This window comes from Salvelinus fontinalis, chromosome 6 (genome assembly GCF_029448725.1).
Source record: "Salvelinus fontinalis isolate EN_2023a chromosome 6, ASM2944872v1, whole genome shotgun sequence".
In the NCBI taxonomy this organism is placed as follows: Eukaryota; Metazoa; Chordata; class Actinopteri; order Salmoniformes; family Salmonidae; genus Salvelinus; species Salvelinus fontinalis.
The window spans coordinates 10,061,807-10,082,197 of record NC_074670.1 but is presented as its reverse complement, the minus strand read 5'-3'; the positions used below and the strand labels follow the sequence as shown (position 1 = coordinate 10,082,197).

General features: G+C 41.7%; 1 protein-coding gene across 4 annotated transcripts in view; it reads left to right on the top strand.

Moving 5' to 3' along the window:
* Positions 1–20,117, top strand: part of LOC129856989 (carcinoembryonic antigen-related cell adhesion molecule 5-like) — a 51,514-nt gene extending 31,397 nt beyond the window's left edge. For 2 of the 4 annotated variants that reach the window (XM_055924826.1, XM_055924829.1), the window contains 6 exons: positions 5,827–6,102; positions 10,226–10,480; positions 10,845–10,962; positions 12,556–12,593; positions 13,111–13,154; positions 17,605–20,117. In XM_055924826.1, the coding sequence (XP_055780801.1) occupies positions 5,827–6,102; positions 10,226–10,480; positions 10,845–10,962; positions 12,556–12,593; positions 13,111–13,154; positions 17,605–17,766 (893 nt within the window). In that variant the 3' untranslated portion in view covers positions 17,767–20,117. The other 2 variants (XM_055924827.1, XM_055924828.1) reach the window with 2 other exon arrangements.
* The last annotated feature ends 274 nt before the right edge of the window (positions 20,118–20,391 follow it).

Sequence of the window (20,391 nt, the reverse complement as noted above, 5' to 3'; positions counted from 1 at the left end):
ATAATTATCCATAATTCTAGCATTAACTTTCTCATCACGGTGATAATTACAGGTCATTATTTCAATGCATTCGTAGTATAAATTACTATACATTTTGCAGTGTGTAGACCTCTACAGTCAACGTGATACCCCAATATGGGCAGTTGACCAACCCCTCCCTCCCCGGCACTCAACCTTTGGCGTCTTCATTTTCTTCTTCAGATAGCTTTACAGTTTTGTATTCCCAATGGCACACATGTTCAAAGTGGATGGCCATTGATAATGTCTCTCACCTGAGCTGCCACTGTCCTTTACAGTCCATTATGTCTTGTCAACCAGTATACCATCAACATGAGAGAAGTTTGGAATGGATCTCTCTCCATGCTCACTCCACGTGGACTCCTGTCGCACTCCTGAGAGAACAGGCAGTTGATAGCATCGACTGTATACTGTGTACAGGTTGCTGGCTCAGACTCAGGTCACAGTCGAAGTGGTGAAGGGCCATACTGAACGCCATTACTTCAGCCGGTTAGAGGGGGTTTAGGTTCACACTGTTCTCGGTCAAATTGTCCCTTTCATGCATCTAGATACCATCTGTGGTCACCTTCGCCATAACCTTGAGAGAGGGCAGATCAGAACAACAGTTTAGTTTAGGGCATTTCTGACTCAAGAAATCCAGACAAATTATTTACTGTATGACAAATTATTACGTCTACCAATATTCTTAATACAAATTTCTAAGACACTAAGACACCCCCATGATATCGACAACCTCACTGCAGAGTTACAGGGTCAAGGAGTTAGACGGCTAATTCTTAGGGAGAAATCTCAACCATCCAGCAGACCCAATCTGGTGAGATTTATATTAAAGCAAGACAGAAACAGAACAAACAGCCATACACTTATGAATATATAATTTGATACCCACCTCAGGTGATATATATACAATGGGGAGAACAAGTATTTGAAACACTGCCGATTTTGCAGGTTTTCCTACTTACAAAGCATGTAGAGGTCTGTCATTTTTATCATAGGTACACTTCAACTGTGAGAGACGGAATCTAAAACAAAAAGCCAGAAAATCACATTGTATGATTTTTAAGTAATTAATTAGCATTTTATTGCATGACATAAGTATTTGATACATCAGAAAAGCAGAACTTAATATTTGGTACAGAAACCTTTATTTGCAGAGATCATACGTTTCCTGTAGTTCTTGACCAGGTTTGAACACACTGCAGCAGGGATGTTGGCCCACTCCTCCATACAGACCTTCTCCAGATCCTTCAGGTTTCGGGGCTGTCGCTGGGCAATACGGACTTTCAGCTCCCTCCAAAGATTTTCTATTGGGTTCAGGTCTGGAGACTGGCTAGGCCACTCCAGGACCTTGAGATGCTTCTTACGGAGCCACTCCTTAGTTGCCCTGGCTGTGTATTTCGGGTCGTTGTCATGCTGGAAGACCCAGCCATGACCCATCTTCAATGCTCTTACTGAGGGAAGGAGGTTGTTGTTGGCCAAGATCTCGCGATACATGGCCCCATACATCCTCCCCTCAATACGGTGCAGTCGTCCTGTCCCCTTAGCAGAAAAGCATCCCCAAAGAATGATGTTTCCACCTCCATGCTTCACGGTTGGGATGGTGTTCTTGGGGTTGTACTCATCCTTCTTCTTCATCCAAACACGGCGAGTGGAGTTTAGACCAAAAAGCTCTATTTTTGTCTCATCAGACCACATGACCTTCTCCCATTCCTCCTCTGGATCATCCAGATGGTCATTGGCAAACTTCAGACGGGCCTGGACATGCGCTGGCTTGAGCAGGGGGACCTTGCGTGCGCTGCAGGATTTTAATCCATGACGGCGTAGTGTGTTACTAATGGTTTTCTTTGAGACTGTGGTCGCAGCTCTCTTCAGGTCATTGACCAGGTCCTGCTGTGTAGTTCTGGGCTGATCCCTCACCTTCCTCATGATCATTGATGCCCCACGAGGTGAGATCTTGCATGGAGCCCCAGACCGATGGTGATTGACCGTCTTCTTGAACTTCTTCCATTTTCTAATAATTGCGCCAACAGTTGTTGCCTTCTCACCAAGCTGCTTGCCTATTGTCCTGTAGCCCATCCCAGCCTTGTGCAGGTCTACAATTTTATCCCTGATGTCCTTACACAGCTCTCTGGTCTTGACCATTGTGGAGAGGTTGGAGTCTGTTTGATTGTGTGGACAGGTGTCTTTTATACAGGTAACGAGTTCAAACAGGTGCAGTTAATACAGGTAATGAGTGGAGAACAGGAGGGCTTCTTAAAGAAAAACTAATAGGTCTGTGAGAGCCGGAATTCTTACTGGTTGGTAGGTGATCAAATACTTATGTCATGCAATAAAATGCAAATTAATTACTTAAAAATCATACAATGGGATTTTCTGGATTTTTGTTTTAGATTCCGTCTCTCACAGTTGAAGTGTACCTATGATAAAAATTACATACCTCTACATGCTTTGTAAGTAGGAAACACTGCCAATTTTGCAGGTTATCAAATACTTGTTCTCCCCACTGTATATATACACTGCTCAAAAAAATAAAGGTAGCGGTCCTGCTGCTGGGTTGTTGCCCTCCTACGGCCTCCTCCACGTCTCCTGATGTACTGGCCTGTCTCCTGGTAGCGCCTCCATGCTCTGGACACTACGCTGACAGACACAGCAAACCTTTTTGCCACAGCTCGCATTGATGTGCCATCCTCGATGAACTGCACTATCTGAGCCACTTGTGTGGGTTGTAGACTCCGTCTCATGCTACCACTAGAGTGAAAGCACTGCCAGCATTCAAAAGTGACCAAAACATCAGCCAGGAAGCATAGGAACTGAGAAGTGGTCTGTGGTCACCACCTGCAGAACCATTCCTTTATTGGGGGTGTCTTGCTAATTGCCTATAATTTCCACCTTTTGTCTATTCCATTTGCACAACAGCATGTGAAATTTATTGTCAATCAGTGTTGCTTCCGAAGTGGACAGTTTGATTTCACAGAAGTGTGATTGACTTGGAGTTACATTGTGTTGTTTAACTGTTCCCTTTATTTTTTTGAGCAGTGTATATAGAAGTATGAAATTTCAACCAATTTGGAGTAGTTTCAACCATTACCATCATTGCTTTTTTTCCATTTACAGGCAGGCATGTGAAAAAAAATCTATTTTCATATTTAACACATCAACTCACATCGACTCACACATGACTCACATGACTCACAAGAAACATCTGTCTGCAAAAGGCACATTTCTAAGTATGCAACAGGTCAAATATCACTGTCTTCAGCAGTAAAGGGTAGCTGTCTGTGTCATTGTCCAAATCACACAGGACTATTGCTAAATTATAAACTGTTTCCTAATCATTAGTGTTTACCCAAACTATAAAATTAAGTAATTATAATTGGAAATTGTCAAACGTCTCTTACAGCCCGCTCTAGCCCAGCGGGCACCATATGCTTTCGCTAGCGGCTTATCTAATTGTCAGTCTCAAAGCTCAATCCTTCTATTCATTATTTAACCTTGTATTGAAACCTCAGCTTGTCCTCAGGGACAATGCAAATAGTCTGGGTAGCCATTAGATTAGCTGTTCAGGAGTCTTATGGCTTGGGGGTAAAAAGTGTTGAGAAGCCTTTTAGTCCTAGACGTGGCACTCCGGTACCGCTTGCCATGCGATAGTAGAGAGAACAGTCTATGACTGGGGTGGCTGGGGTCTTTGACAATTTTTAGGGCGTTCCTCTGACACTGCCTGGTGTAGAGGACCTGGATGGCAGGCAGCTTAGCCCCAGTGATGTACTGGGCCGTACGCACTACCCTCTGTAGTGCCTTGCGGTCAGAGGCCGAGCAATTTTTCCCACAATTTAAATTTTTTTAACCTTTATTTAACTACTTACTTATCTTGCCAATGAAAAATGTGGGTAGAAGCTGTTAAGAAGCCTTTTAGACCTAGACTTAGCGCTCAGGTACCACTTGCCGTGCGGTAGCAGAGCAAACAGTCTATGACTAGAGTGGCTGGAGTCTTTGACAATTTTTTGGGCCTTCCTCTGACACCGCCTGGTATAGAGCTCCTGGATGGCAGGAAGCTTGTCCCCAGTGATGTACTGGGCAGTACGTTCTACCCTCTGTAGTACCATGTGGTCGAATGCCAAGCGGTTAGCATACCAAGCGGTGATGCAGCCAGTCAAGATGCTCTCGATGGTGCAGCTATAGAACTTGAGGATCTGAGGACCCATGCTAAGTCTTTTCAGCCTCCTGAAGGGGAAGAGGAGTTGTCATACCCTCTTCACGACTGTGTTGGTCTGACCATGATAGATCCTTAGTGATGTGGACAACGATGAACTTGAATCTCTCGACCCGCTCCGCAACAGGCCTGTTTCCTGTAGTCCACGATAAGCTCCTTTGTCTTGCCCACATTGAGGGAGAGGCTGTTGTCCTGGCATCACACTGTCAGGTCTCTGACCTCCCTATAGGCTGTCTCATCGTTGTTGGTGATCAGGCCTACCATCGGCAAACTTAATGATGGTGTTTGAGTCCTGCGCAACCACGCAATCGTGGGTAAACGGAGTACAGGAGGCCACTGAGCATGCACCCCTGAAGGCCCCCGTGTTGAGGATCAGCGTGGCGGATGTGTTGTTGCCTACCCTCACCATATGGGGGAAGTCCATGATCCAGTTGCAGAGGGAGGTGTTCACTTCCAGGATCCTTAGCTTAGTGTTGAACTTGAAGGGCACTATGGTGTTGAACGCTGAGCTGAAGTCAATGAACAGCATTCTCATGTAGGTGTTACTTTTGTCCAGTTGGGAAAGGGCACTGTGGCGTGCAATATAGATTTGTGTCATCTTTGGATCTGTTGGGGCGGTATGCGAATTGGAATGGGTGTAGGGTTTCTTGAATGTTGATATGAGCCATGACCTTAATGTTGTTGGGCACAGGGACTATGGTGGTCTGCTTGAAACATATAGGTATTACAGACTGGGTCAGGTTGAAAATGTCAATGAAGACTCTCGTCAGCTGGTCAGAGCATGCTCTGAGTACGTGTCCTGGTAATCCGTCTGGCCTTGCAGCCTTGTGAATGTTAACCTGTTTTAAAGGTCTTACTCACATCAGCTATGGAGAGCATGATCATACAGTTACCCGAAACAGCTGGTGCATCACACACAGTTCAGTGTTTAGCTCGTCTGCTAGGCTCGCATCAATGGCCAGCTCTCGGTTGGGTTTCCCTTTGTAATCCGTGATAGTTTGCAAGACCTGCCACCTCAACATCAGAGCCGGTGTAGATTTTAGTACTGTGTTGACGTTTTGACTGTTTGATGGTTTTTCGGAGGGCGTAGCGTGTTTTCCTTCAGTGGCAGCTCTAGCCTTTAGCTCAGTGAGGATGAATCAAGATGTTGTCATAGCTTTGAGAGCTCTTCTGCACCTATTACACTTCTAAACTTAATAATTCATATTTATGCACATTTTTTATATACTATGTGTGGGCCTTTACTTACTTTATCGTACACAAAGTTTAACATGTTGCATTTTCATTTCACTTGTGCTTTGTGTTTACAGGCAAGTGTTACTGTGACAAAATAAAACAATCTACATTATAAACTGGGTGGTTCGAGCCCTAAATGCTGATTGGCTGACTGCCGTGGTATACCACGGGTATGACAAAACATGTATTTTTACTACTCTAATTACATTGGTATGCAGTTTATAGTAACAATAGTGCACCTCGGGGGTTTGTGGTATGTGGCCTAAGAACAGTCCTTAGCCGTGGTATATTGCTTAATTGTAATCTAGGCTACAATCTGTTTTATCAATTCATATAATTTATATAACCATTTTCCTTCACAGAACCAATATCTGGTGCTAACATCACAACTACCCCAAACTCTTCAATCATCGAGGGGGGCTCTGTGACCTTAACCTGTAATGCTTCTGGCTCCATCGTCACCAGAGAGTGGATGAAAGATGGTCACCCTCTGTCTGCTGGTGGCAACATAATCATCTCTGAGGATAAGAGAGTGCTGTCCATAAACCCTGTGAAGAGAACAGACACTGGAGAATACCGGTGTAGAGTCAGCAACCCCATCAGCACCGCTAATGCTAAACACGGTCTCATTGTAAACTGTAAGTAGGCCTACTCTGCTATAAGCCTGGGGTTACAATTCCTGTTTTTTAACCTTTTTTGTTGCATTTAATATCTGACAGTCAGTGTAAATGCTGGATATGCAAGATATAATTTTTTTAATATATTCTTTATTTAATAAATAAACGTCCGCTCACTGTCAACTGCGTTTATTTTCAGCAAACTTAACATGTGTAAATATTTGTATGAACATAACAAGATTCAACAACAGACATAAACTGAACAAGTTCCACAGACATGTGACTAACGGAAATGGAATAATGTGTTCCTGAACAAAGGAAGGGGGGGTCAAAATCAAAAGTAACCGTCAGTATCTGGTGTGGCCACCAGCTGAATTAAGTACGCCTCCTCATGGACTGCACCAGATTTGCCATTTCTTGCTGTGAGATGTTACCCCACTCTTCCACCAAGGCACCTGCAAGTTCCTGGACATTTCTGGGGGGAATGGCCCTAGCCCTCACCCTCCAATCCAACAGGTCTCAGACGTGCTCAATGGGATTGATCCGGGCACTTCGCTGGCCATGGCAGAACACCGACATTCCTGTCTTGCAGGAAATCACTCACAGAACGAGCAGTATGGCTTGTGGCATTGTCATGCTGGAGGGTCATGTGAGGAAGGAGGATGTCTTCCCTGTAATGCAAAGCGTTGAGATTGCCTGCAATGACAACAAGCTCAGTCTGATGATGCTGTGACACACCGCCCCAGACCACGACGGATCCTCCACCTCCAAATCGATCCCGCTCCAGAGTACAGGCCTCGGTGTAATGCTCATTCCTTCGACGATAAACGCGAATCTGACCATCACCCCTGGTGAGACACAACCGCGACTCGTCAGTGAAGAGCACTTTTTTCAGTCCTGTCTGGTGTAGCGACGGTGGGTTTGTGCCCATAGGCGACGTTGTTGCCGGTGATGTCTGGTGAGGACCTGCCTTACAGCAGGCCTACAAGCCCTCAGTCCTGCCTATTGTGGACAATCTGAGGACTTATGGAGGGATTGTGCATTCCTGGTGTAACTCGGGCAGTTGTTGTTGCCATCCTGTACCTGTCCCACAGGTGTGATGTTCGGATGTACCGATCCTGTGCAGGTGGTGCTACACGTGGCCTGCCACTGCGAGGACGATCAGCTGTGTGTCCTGTCTCCCTGTAGCGCTGACTTGGGCGTCTCACAGTACGGACATTGACATTTATTAGTCAGTAGAAAGGCCTCTCTAGTGTCCTAAGTTTTCATAACTGTGACCTTAATTGCCTACCGTCTGTAAGCTGTTGGTGTCTCAATGACCGTTCCACAGGTGCATGTTCATTAATTGTTTATGGTTCATTGAACAATTATGGGAAACAGTGTTTAAACCTTTTACAATGAAGATCTGTGAAGTTATTTGGATTTTTACTAATTATCTTGGAAAAACAGGGTCCTGAAAAAGGGATGTTTATTTTTTTGCTGAGTTTATATATATTTATTTCTATATGTGATATTTCATCTTTTTGATGTCTTCACTGTTATTCTACAATGTAGAAAATACATAGAAATGTCCTTATTTCTTTAAGAACAGCACATTTCTTTAGTCCATTTAAAATAAGTGAAATACGGTGTAGACATTTTGTGTTGTAAATGACTTTTATAGCTGGAAACAGCTGATTTGTAATGAAATATCTACGTAGGCGTACAGAGGCCCATTGTCAGCAACCATCACTCCTGTGTTCCAATTGCACGTTGTGTTAGCTAATCCAAGTTTCTCATTTTAAAAGGCTAATTGATCATTAGAAAAACCTTTTGCAATTATGTTAGCACAGCTGAAAACTGTTGTTCTGAATTAAAGAAGCAATAAAACTGGCCTTTAGACTAGTTGAGTATCTGGCGCATCAGCATTTGGATTCGATTACAGGCTCAAAATGGCCAGAAATAAATACCTTTCTTCTGAAACTCGTCAGTCTTTTCTTCTGAGAAATTAAGGCTATTCCATGTGAGAAATTGCCACAAAACTGAAGATCTCATACAACGCTGTGTACTACTCCTTTCACAGAACAGAGCAAACTGTCTCTAACCAGAATAGGAAGAGGAGTGGGAGGCCCCGGTGCACAACTGAGCAAGAGGACAAGTACATTAGAGTGTCTAGTTTGAGAAACAGATGCCTCACAAGTCCTCAACTGGCAGCTTCATTAAATAGTACCCGCAAAACACCAGTCTCAACATCAACAGTGAAGAGGCGACTCCGGGATGCTGGCCTTCTAGGCAGAGTTCCTCTGCCCAGTGTCTGTGTTCTTTTGCCCATCTTAATATTTTATTTTTATTGGCCAGTCTGAGATACTGAGATATGGCTTTTTTTTCCTTTCTTTTTTTTGCAACTGCCTAGAAGGCGAACATCCCGGAGTCGCCTCTTCACTGTTGACGTTGAGACTGGTGTTTTGCATGTACTATTTAATGAAGCTACCAGTTAAAAATCTGCCGTTTCAAGCTACAATAGTCATTTACAACATTATCAATGTCTATACTGTGTTTCTGATCAATTTGATGGTATTTTAATGTCAAAATGTTTTGCTTTTCTTTCAATAACAAGGACATTCCTAAGTGACCCCAAACTTTAGAACGGATGTGTGTGTATATTAGAGGTCGACTGATTAGGATTTTTCAACGCCGATACAGATTATTGGAGGACCAAAAAAAGCCGATACAGATTAATCGGTTGATTTCTATATATATATATTTGTAATAATTACAATTACAACAATACTGAATGAACAAATAAACCCTTTTATTTTAACTTAATGTAACACATAAATAAATCTATTTAGTCTCAAATAAATAATGAAACATGTTAAATTTGGTTTAAATAATGCAAAAACAGTGTTGGAGAAGAAAGTACAAGTGCAATATACGCCATGTAAAAAAAGCTAACGTTTAAGTTCCTTGCTCAGAACATGAGAACATTTGATGGTGGTTCAATATTCCCAGTTCTTCAATATCCCCAATTAAGAAGTTTTAGGTTGTAGTTATTATAGGAATTATAGGACAATTTCTCTCTATACCATTTGTATTTCATATACCTTTGACTATTGGATGTTCTAATAGGCACTATAGTATTGCCAGCCTAATATCGGGAGTTGAGAGGCTTGAAGTCATAAACAGCATTGCTAAGAGCTTCTGGCAAACGCAGTAAAGTGCTGTTTGAATGAATGCTTACGAGCCTGCTGCTGCCTACCACCGCTCAGCCAGACTGCTCTATCAAATCATAGACTTAATTATAATAAACACACAGAAATACGAGCCTTTTGGTCGTTAATATGGTCAAATCCGGAAACTATAATTTCAAAAACATGTTTATTCTTTAAGTGAAATACGGAACCATTTTGTATTTTGTCGAACGGGTGGCAACCCTAAGTCTAAATATTACTGTTACATTGAAAGCCTTCAATGTTATGTCATAATTATGTAAAATTCTGGCAAATTAATTACGGTCTTTGTTAGGAAGAAACACAGTTCGCAACGAGCCAGGCAGCCCAAACTGTTGCATATACTCGGACTCTGCTTGCACTGATTGCAAGAGAAGTGACACAATTTCCCTAGTTAATATTGCCTGCTAACATGCATTTATTTTAACAAAATATGCAGGTTTAAAAAAAAATATTGGAAAACTGTTGGAAAACCATTCCAGGTGAAGCTGGTTGAGAGAATGACATGCGTGTGCAAGCTGTCATCAAGGCAAAGGATGGCTACTTTGAAGAATCTAAAATATTTTGATTTGTTTTACACTTTTTTTGGTTACTACATGATTCCATATGTGTTATTTCATAGTTTTGATGTTTTCACTATTCTACAAAAAATAGTAAAAATAAAGAAAAACCCATGAATGATTATGTGTGTTCTAACTTTTGACTGGTACTGTGTATGTGTGTATATATGTATGTATATATATGTATTATATATATGTATTATATATATATATATATATATTATATATATATATATATATATGTATTATATATATATATATATATATATATATATATATATGTGTGTATATATGTTTGAGTGTGTAACATCACACTGATTACCAACTAATGAACACATGGCTACCTCTAATTGGAACTGGTGATCTGTGTTACAGATGGACCTGATGGTATGGAAATAATGGGTCCATCTGAAATAGAAGTAGGACAGAAGATTACATTGACCTGCTCTGCTGACTCCATACCGACTTCTAGTTACACCTGGGTGCTTAACGGGACAGAGATACCTGGACATTCACCTGCGTTCACTAAAGAGAAGAGTGAATACTCTGACAGTGGGGATTACACCTGTACAGCAACAAATAATGTCACTGGAAACAAAACATCTGTGGTCCATAAACTGTCAGTAAAAGGTAAAGTTAGCAGAAGCTTTTATGACTATGAACGAAGTAAGTCGATAGTAATTACATTTTTAAGAATCTCCAACTTGCATAGCATACAGTAGGCTGTTTCACATTGTAAATATGTATACTGCTGTCGTTTTGACACCATAGAGATATCTATTTTAAAACCTGCTGCTGATATGCTATGTAAGAATGTTCCATTTAGAAAACTTGATGCCAGATTCAATCGTATCTGTTTTGCATTTCAAACTTGTTTAGAAATAATGCCATTAGGTGTATTTGTTGTAATTGTTACCCAGATGCACTGTACGGCTTGTTCACTGTGTGTAGCGTTTCTCTCATCTGTGTATGGTTCTCTCCCTGGTTTCTACAGCGGAGGGCTCTCTATCTCAGGGTCTGTCTGCTGGTGCCATTGCTGGGATTGTGATTGGAGTATTGTTGGTTTTGGGAGTGGCAGTTGGTGTGGCGGTCTACTTCATGAAGATAAAGGGGTGAGGGAAGATTTTTTTAAATTTATTTTTCTTTCTGAAATGACAGTTTGAAATCAGATTTACTTGATTTAGATAAATAATGACTACAAAGTATTCTTTATCAACTTCTTTTATGAAAAAGTTTTACAATTGAATCCATTTCACTTAAGTATATCACTTACTGTATTCTTTGTTTTGGTCTTGGGGCTTCAGCTTGTCTCCCATACCAACAGCCTGAAATGTGGGTCTGTGCATACTTACTATCTGTCCCACATATCCTTTCTCTGTATGGTGTCTTTGGGTTAAATTGATTGGGTTAGCTTTGAAATAGCTTTCATAGCTAAATGCTGTTTTGTCAGATAACCAAATAGTTAGCAGTTGTTTTAAGATACCATACAGTAAATCAATGAAGTCTCATTTGTTTCTTGCTCAATTCTCTGTAGTATCACCCACCTGTAAATCAGTCTATCTATGGCATAAAGCATTTGGTAACCAACCTAAGGGCCAAATCGGAGGTGTATAGTAAGGCTCAATCTAGAAACGGAGTATAACAGTAGTAAACATGTATATTGAAAAACAGCGCAGGCCCAATAGTATTTGAAGGAGAATCAGTTCTAAATGCCACTGCAATTTTCTATGTGGTTAATGGTTTACTAGTCAGAACCCACAGATGGAAATCACAACTGTATGCAGTATTAACAGGAAGAAAGGGGGAAAGTATTAGCTTTGTGGCATATGTCCTTGACCTCTGACCCTCAGGTTTCCGTGTCTCTCTGACCCATAGCTGAAACTAAAACAAATGTTTGTAAATGATAAGTCTGCCTGTATCCTAATGTACTTTAACTCATGGAATGTATGTTTTTTAAATTTGTATTTAACCTTGATTTAACTAGGCAAGTTAGTTGAGAACAAATTCTTATTTACAATGAAGGCCTAGGAACCATGGGGTAACTGCCTTGTTCAAGGGCAGAACGACAGATTCTCACCTTGGTGTTTCGAACTAGCAACCTTTCTGTTACTGGCCCAACGCTCTAACTCCTAGACTACCTGCCGCCCCAAACCTGTTAGAGGCCATGGAGAGATTTCTAAAGTTGGGTAATCAATTATGAATTTCTGTGTTTTCACCATTTGTTTAGAGACCATTTACTGTGATAGAGCCCTCTCCAAAGTTGTCTCTGTTTTAACTCCAAGGTATGGCTTTTCAAGTAACCAAACACACATTTCTGGAATCAGATATGAGATGAGTTATAATAAGAGAGGGGTTCAAAATAAATAGTAAAAAACATGTGAAGTCTGTGTAAAGGTCAATTGAAGGGCAGTTGACCATTTCCTAAAGGTCATTATAGATGAATAACAACCAAAGTATTGCTCCGCCGCGTGAAGAGGAGATATTCTGTTGTTTACAGTAAAATGAGTTGATAATCTGATAACAGATTGACCCTCCCTGTATTTGGCTGGCAGGGCTGGTTGTCAATGGTTGCTATGAACAAATGTTATTCTACAGAATTTGTTGGTGGTTCAATGTTGAGCACTTGCCTCATCTAAATTAGCTACATGTGTCTCTGCAAATAATAATTTCCTAAAGATACTGACTGCTTCCTAATTTACATTTAGTTTCTTCAAGAAAGAATCCTCCAGGAGTGTTGGCAACAGTTAAGTATGAGTTCTGTGTCTCACATGCATCTATTGATTTAGTAAATGAATAATTGATGTATATTTCTACGTAATGACCTTCTGGTCTCCATCTACTTCTGCTCTGTCTACTAACAATCTCTAATAGTCAGTTGATCTCCATATCTCTACCCACTGGTTGAATCAATGTTGTTTCCACGTCATTTCAATGAAATAACATTGAACCAATGTGGAATAGATGTTGAATTGACTTCTGTGCCCAGTGGGTCTGTTCCCAGCTCTAAATAGCTAATTTCCTCTGTCTACGTAGGCAAACAATCTCTCTGCTCATGCTAACCATAATCTTCTACACAGACACACAAAATATGAACTAACGATAACCTACTAATCTTAAGCATTATGCCTGTAATCTAAGGCAATGCTTTCAATGAAGGTGTGCGTATAGACAATCAAAGTTGATCAGTGCTTCATGATTGTGAAGCCTATATGCTGTAAAGTACAGTCCCATCTCTAACTGCTGTTTGTGTGTCATCTCAGCAGGTAACAGCTCTGCTAACGGAGGGGGACCAGGAGGAAACCAGGTACTATGCATTTAACTGTCAAATATTTCTCTTTTCATAGCTTCCATAGTACATTTGTTTATCTGGTATGGATGTCAAATCAAATCAAAGTTTATTTGTCACTTGCGCCGAATACAACAAGTGTAGACCTTACAGTGAAATGCTTACTTACAGGCTCTAACCAATAGTGCAAAAAAGGTATTAGGTGAACAATAGGTAGGTAAAGAAATAAAAACAACAGTAAAAAGACAGGCTATATACAGTAGCGAGGCTACATACAGACTCCGGTTAGTCAGGCTGAGGTAGTATGTACATGTAGATATGGTTAAAGTAACTATGCATATATGATGAACAGAGAGTAGCAGTAGTGTAAAAGAGGTGTCGGTGGGTGGGACACAATGCAGATCGCCCGGTTAGCCAATGTGCGGGAGCACTGGTTGGTCGGCCCAATTGAGGTAGTATGTACATGCATGTATAGTTATAGTGACTATGCATATATGATAAACAGAGAGGAGCAGCAGTGCAAAAAGAGGGGTTTGGGGGGTTGGGGGGGCTCACAATGCAAATAGTACGGGTAGCCATTTGATTACCTGTTCAGGAGTCTTATGGCTTGGGGGTAAAAACTGTTGAGAAATATTTTTGTCCTACACTTGGCACTCCGGTACCGCTTGCCATGCGGTAGTAGAGAGAACAGTCTGACTGGGGTGGCTGGGGTCTTTGACAATTTTTAGGTCCTTCCTCTGACACTGCCTGGTGTAGAGGTCCTGGATGGCAGGCAGCTTAGCTCCAGTGATGTAATGGGCTGTACGCACTACCCTTTGTAGTGCCTTGCAGTCAGAGCCCCGAGGAATTGCTGTACCAGGCAGTGATGCAACCAGCCAGGATGCTCTCAATGTTGCAGCTGTAGAACCTTTTGAGGATCTCAGGACCCATGACAAATCTTTTTAATTTCCTGAGGGGGAATAGGCTTTGTCGTGCCCTCTTCACGACTGTCTTGGTGTGTTTGGACCATTCTAGTTTGTTGTTTATGTGAACACCAAGGAACTTGAAGCTCTCAACCTGCTCCACTACAGCCCCGTCGATGAGAATGGGGGCGTGCTCGGTCCTCCTTTTCCTGTAGTCCACAATCATCTCCTTAGTCTTGGTTACGTTGAGGGATAGGTTGTTATTCTGGCACCACCCGGCCAGGTCTCTGACCTCCTCCCTATAGGCTGTCTCGTCGTTGTCGGTGATCAGGCACTCCGACACTGTTGTGTCGTCTGCAAACTTAATGATGGTGTTGGAGTCGTGCCTGGCCATGCAGTCGTGGGTGAACAGGGAGTACAGGAGGGGACTGAGCACGCACCCCTAGGGAGCTCCAGTGTTGAGGATCAGCGTGGCAGATGTGTTGCTACCTACCCTCCTCACCGGGGGTGGCCCGTCAGGAAGACCAGGAACCAGTTGCAGAGGAAGATGTTTAGTCCCAGGATCCTTAGCTTAGTGATGAGCTTTGAGGGTACTATGGTGTTGAACGCTGAGCTGTAGTCAATGAATAGCATTCTCACATAAGTGTTCCTTTTGTCCAGGTGGGAAAGGGCAGTGTGGAGTGCAATAGAGATTGCATCATCTGTGGATCTGTTTGGGCGGTATGCAAATTGGAGTGGGCCTAGGGTTTCTGTGATAATGGTGTTGATGTGAGCCATTACCAACCTTTCAAAGCACTTCATGGCTACGGACGTGAGTGCTACGGGTCTGTAGTCATTTAGGCAGGTTGCCTTTGTCTTCTTGGGCACAGGGACTATGGTGGTGTGCTTGAAACATGTTGGTATTACAGACTCAATCAGGGACATGTTGAAAATGTCAGTGAAGACACCTGCCAGTTGTCCGGCACATGCCCGGAGCACACGACCTGGTAATCCCTCTGGCCCCGTAGCCTTGTGTATGTTGACCTGTTTAAAGGTCTTACTCACGTCGGCTACGGAGAGCGTGATCACACAGTCGTCCAGAACAGCTGATGCTCTCATGCATGCCTCAGTGTTGCTTGCCTCGAAGCGAGCATAGAAGTGATTTCACTCGTCTGGTAGGCTTGTGTCACTGGGCAGCTCACAGCTGTGCTTCCCTTTGTAGTCTGTAATAGTTTGCAAGCCCTGCCACATAAGATGAGCGTCGGAGTCGGTGTAGCCCTGTATTGACGCTTTGCCTGTTCGATGGTTCGTCGCAGGGCATAGCAGGATATCTTGTAAGCTTCCGGGTTAGAGTCCCGCACCTTGAAAGCGGCAGTGCGAATGTTGCCTGTAATCCATGGCTTCTGGTTGGGGTATGTACGTACAGTCACTGTCGGGACGACGTCCTCGATGCACTTATTGATAAAGCCAGTGACTGATGTGGTGTACTCCTCAATGCCATCGGAAGAATCCTGGAACATGTTCCAGTCTGTGATAGTAAAACAGTCCTGTAGTTTAGCACTTTTTTATAGACCGAGTCACTGATGCTTCCTGCTTTAATTTATGCTTGTAAGCAGGAATCAGGAGGATAGATTTGTGGTCGGATTTACCAAATGAAGGGCGAGGGAGAGCTTTGTACGTGTCTCTGTGTGTGGAGTACAGGTGATCTTGAATTTTTTTCCCTCTGGTTGCACATTTAACAGGTTGATGGAAATTTGGTAGAACTGATTTAAGTTTCCCTGCATTAAAGTCGCCGGCCACTAGGAGCGCCGCCTCTGGGTGAGTGGTTTCCTGTTTGCTTATTTCCTTATACAGCTGTCTGAGTGCGGTCTTAGTGCCAGCATCTGTCTGTGGTGGTAAATAAACAGCCACGAAAAGTATAGCTGAAAACTCTCTGGACAAGTAGTGTGGCCTGCAATTTATCACAATATACTCTACTTCAGGCGAGCAAAATCTAGAGACTGCCTTAGATTTCGTGCACCAGCTGTTGTTTACAAATATGCACAGACCGCCCCCCCCTCGTCTTACCGGAGTGTGCTGTTCTATATTGCCGGTGCAGCGTATATCCCGTTAGCTGAATATCCATGTCGTCATTCAGCCACGATTCCGTGAAACATAGGATATTACAGTTTTTGATGTCCCGTTGGTAGGATATTCGTGATTGTACCTCGTCTAGTTTATTGTCCAATGTTTGCACGTTGGCGAGTAGTATTGATGGTAACGTCAGCTTTCCCACTCGCCTTTTCCGGGTCCTGACCAGGCATCCGGCTCTTTGTCCTCCGTACCTGCGTCGCCTTCTCTTGCAAATAACGGGGATGATGGCCCTGTCGAGTGTTTGGAGAATGTCTTGTGCGTCTTGCTTGTTGAAGAAATATCTTCGTCTAATCCAAGGTGAGTGATCGCTGTCCTGATATCCAGAAGCTCTTTTTTGCCGTAAGATTTTTTGCAGAAACATTATGTACAAAACAAGATATAAATAATGCGAGAAAAAAACCCATAATAGGACAATTGGTTGGGCACCCGTAAAACTGCTGCCATTTCTTCCGGCGCCATTTTAATTATGTAGGCTAATATGTAATACCAATGTTTACTACATCCATTATTGACATACTGCAGGTGCACAGATAAGCGACTGGCCTGGTTTTATTATTTTGATTCTGCCATTTTGAGTACAAACAGCTGCACACTGGGCTACATGTACTGTCTCATAGCCAGACAAGCTATCAGAGATCCTGATCACAGTAGTAAATATCAGCGTTGTGTAAGACTGAAAAGAATAATGTAATGACGATAATCACCGATAGCCTTGTCACAGTGTAGATAAAGATGGGTCAATATAATAGTTAGCCTAACTATTACAATCATATATATGTTATATGTCTCCTGGCGTCTACTAACAAACAGTCTGGCCTTTGTCCAGGTTTATAACCTCATGTCATTATAGTGATGAGTACACTTCCAGGCAGGGGCAGTATGCGTGGTCTGTTTACTGTAAGGCTGAGGGACTTTGCTCCAGGAAGAGAATATTGTATTGAGCTTACACACCTTTTTATTGTGAAGTATTTAAAATAGATAAAACGGTTTCCTTGGCCACTCAGTTCAGACAAACATACTTCTGTCAAGTGCCACAAGCTCTGTGTCATTTTGGCTGCAATTGAATCTCTCCTGAAACTCAACCGAAAGAGATATGAGGAACTGTCTTTGTAATCAACACCACTGACCTCTTTCAAGATAACAATAGAAACACGCCAACCTGTGTATAAAGAACTGGTCTGGTAACTGGTTCACTAGCTGTGTGACAAACCTTCACTCCTGACACGCAAGGCTAGTAATATCCACATAGTTTGAGGGGTTATTTCAAGCTCCCTGCCCTCAAGAAGTACGATAAATAACCAAAAGCAAGTTGACTGAACTAAGTCTTTGTAGTTTTCCACTGCTCTGGTGCTTATAGCTCTAGATGTCAGGCAATATAAGTAGGCACCTGAGTTTTTCCTGGTCAGGTCATGGTCAGGACTTAACAAGGACATGTCTCTCCTCTCTCCTCCTAGGACCTGAACTATGCAGACATCACACAATTCCAGAAGAGGGATGGTGGGTCAGTTCAGCTGGGGAACCTGGGTACTTCCTCCACAGAGTACGCTCAGGTCCGAGTCAACAACCGGCCTGGTCAGCCTGCCGAACCACCCACCTACAAATCCCACCATTCCTAGGTGAAAAAGCCTGCCCTAAAGGCTGCCCCCGACGCTGCATCCACCATCTACTCAGACGTTCGAAGGAACTGACCACGCCTCCCTGTCAATCATCTGGACCAGTTGGGGTCAGTCAGGGCGACCAGACCTGTTCAGACATGGTCAATGAAGCCCCACAACCTTCTCTGTGTCTGTGCCAACCAAATGTTTTCTAATACTGTATCCCTTATTAGGCCTTACAGATCCCTGGACAAACAAAAATATCAGTTGACCCCTTAGCTATTATCAATTGATTGGGTGCTCATCTGTTTTATAATTTGCGCTCAACTAAATAGTAAAGAAATTATATTTTATTGATAATGTCGTAATAGATCATCAAATCGTGATGGATCGTGAATATTTGTATGACACAAAAAATACAGCTACATACACAATGTGCCATAAACCCTCTACAGCAGGGATCATCATCTAGATTCAGCCGCGGGCCAATTTTTGTTGTTGTTGAGTGGATGGTCTGGGGGGCGGGAACATAATTATAAATATTTTGTAGACTGAAAATGTCCTTCAAGAAGCCCAAACAGATATAATGTTTGACTAAAACATAATAATTTCAAACCTTGCTTACATTTATTTGTGTACAATCATGTGTCTCTCTATAATGCTTAGGAATACTTGGGAACAGATTTCTTAAATTGAAATCACTTGGAGCGGATTCCTGGTGTTTTTCCTGTCTTATGTCCAACAATGAAACTACAAATTTATAAAATTTAAAACATTTGCTTGGAGGGCCAAATGAGACCACCTGCGGGCCAAATTCGTGGGAGGTTCTACCTAATATCATATGGAATTGTTTTAAGATGGTCATACTAAGGATAGTTTAGCTATTTGAGTTTGAATTTTAAGACTGCTTAAAGATAGTCTCTCTTACTGCTCTTTTCAGTTCTAATACATACTGTTGAGGTGACTGGAGGCCTATTATACCACAAATTGGGAAAAGCATTAGCATGCATCCCATGGTTTAGCAGAATAGCAACATAGAGGAACACCATCTCTCAGGGTGACGTGGGTACCATTGCCCTGGTCATTTGAATGTACGGTGTACATGATACCTTTATGTACTGTTATATCATAAAAGGGAAATTAAATAACCCTGTGTGCAGTATGTGTAAAGGATCGATACTATGTTTGTTTTGTTTATTAGCAATATATGGCTCTCTCACAGTTGCTTTGTTTCTCTGGTTATATTTTTTGAGTGTACAGGATGTACATTCAGGAATTATTTGTGTTAATAATTTCCCTATGGCTATTTGATTATTAAAACAACAATAACAAGATAGGAATTAAAGATACTATATTACTTATTTCTGACTATCTTCTCTGTAAGTTGAAATGAACGAAACCAACAATGGTTATGTCGGTGACAAGGCTCAGTGGCACATCTATCATAGAACGAGCTGTATTTTTGCTTGTCGACAACATAGTCCCAACCATGCCATGGGAAGTTGTTAAACACTGCACTACCCATTTAGCTTTAATAATAAAGCTGTATTTATTATTAAGGACATTTTCTACAATGATGCTTTAACCTGAAACTTCCTTCAGCAACTTATATCAAATTGTGTTGGTCACATAGACATGGTTAGCAGATGTTATTGTAAGTGTAGCGAAATGCTTGTGCTTCTAGTTCTGACAGTGCAGCAATATCAACAAGTAATCTAACAATTACACAACTACCTACTATAGTTTTATGTTTAAATTATTAAATGAATGTACAGTGTGTGAGAAAACGGGCTTGATTTACAGTAAGATACATTTGTTAATCTTTATAATTGCCCGCTTTATTCTGGTTTGTTGTGGTTCAAAGCATTTGTGGTATTTGTGAATCCACCTATGTTTGAGTCATTATGTATTTTCAGCAAAAATAGTGTCTGTATGCTTAAGCGTTGTTTATTTAATGTCAAATGTACTGTACATGATTTAGTGCCATATCTACTCCCAAACCAAACATTCCAGTCTATCTACTACCAAACCAATCATAGAGTCGTTATGTACAAACACAGGGGAAGGCACAGCATGTGTAGTGTTATACTCCAACATCAAAGGCCCTCTCGTTCAACCCTCTCAATACACTTAGTAGTTCCTTTATACTCATGAATCCATTGGTTCCTATGATGTAAATGTGGGCTTGTCATTGAAGTTTTACTTTTCCTCCTGTTGACTGGTACTGTACATACAGAACATGATTATTATGCATAATGAATTTTAGACTTGTCTGCCTTTAAAAAAAGAGGAATACAACTATTTGTTTTGAAATAATTGCACTTTTATGGAAGAATTAGAATTTTTATTCCAATAAATTATATTTGCTGTAACATGGCCAAAGTTTCTGGATTGGATTGGCAGGGAATAAGCACATGGGGCTCTGTTTTCAATTTGCTGGGTAGTACAGAAAAGTTACTTTCAGACTATTTTGGGTCTAAATGGTTTATACTAAAGAACATATCAGTAACATATTCTACATTTGCATAATAACTGTAATGAATGAGGTCCATGTATAATGTTAAAGCACTTGTCTCTTTTAACAGTGTAATATTTCTGGAACTTCCTTGTTGAATATTTTAAAGGGCAATTCTTTTAAAGGGCAAT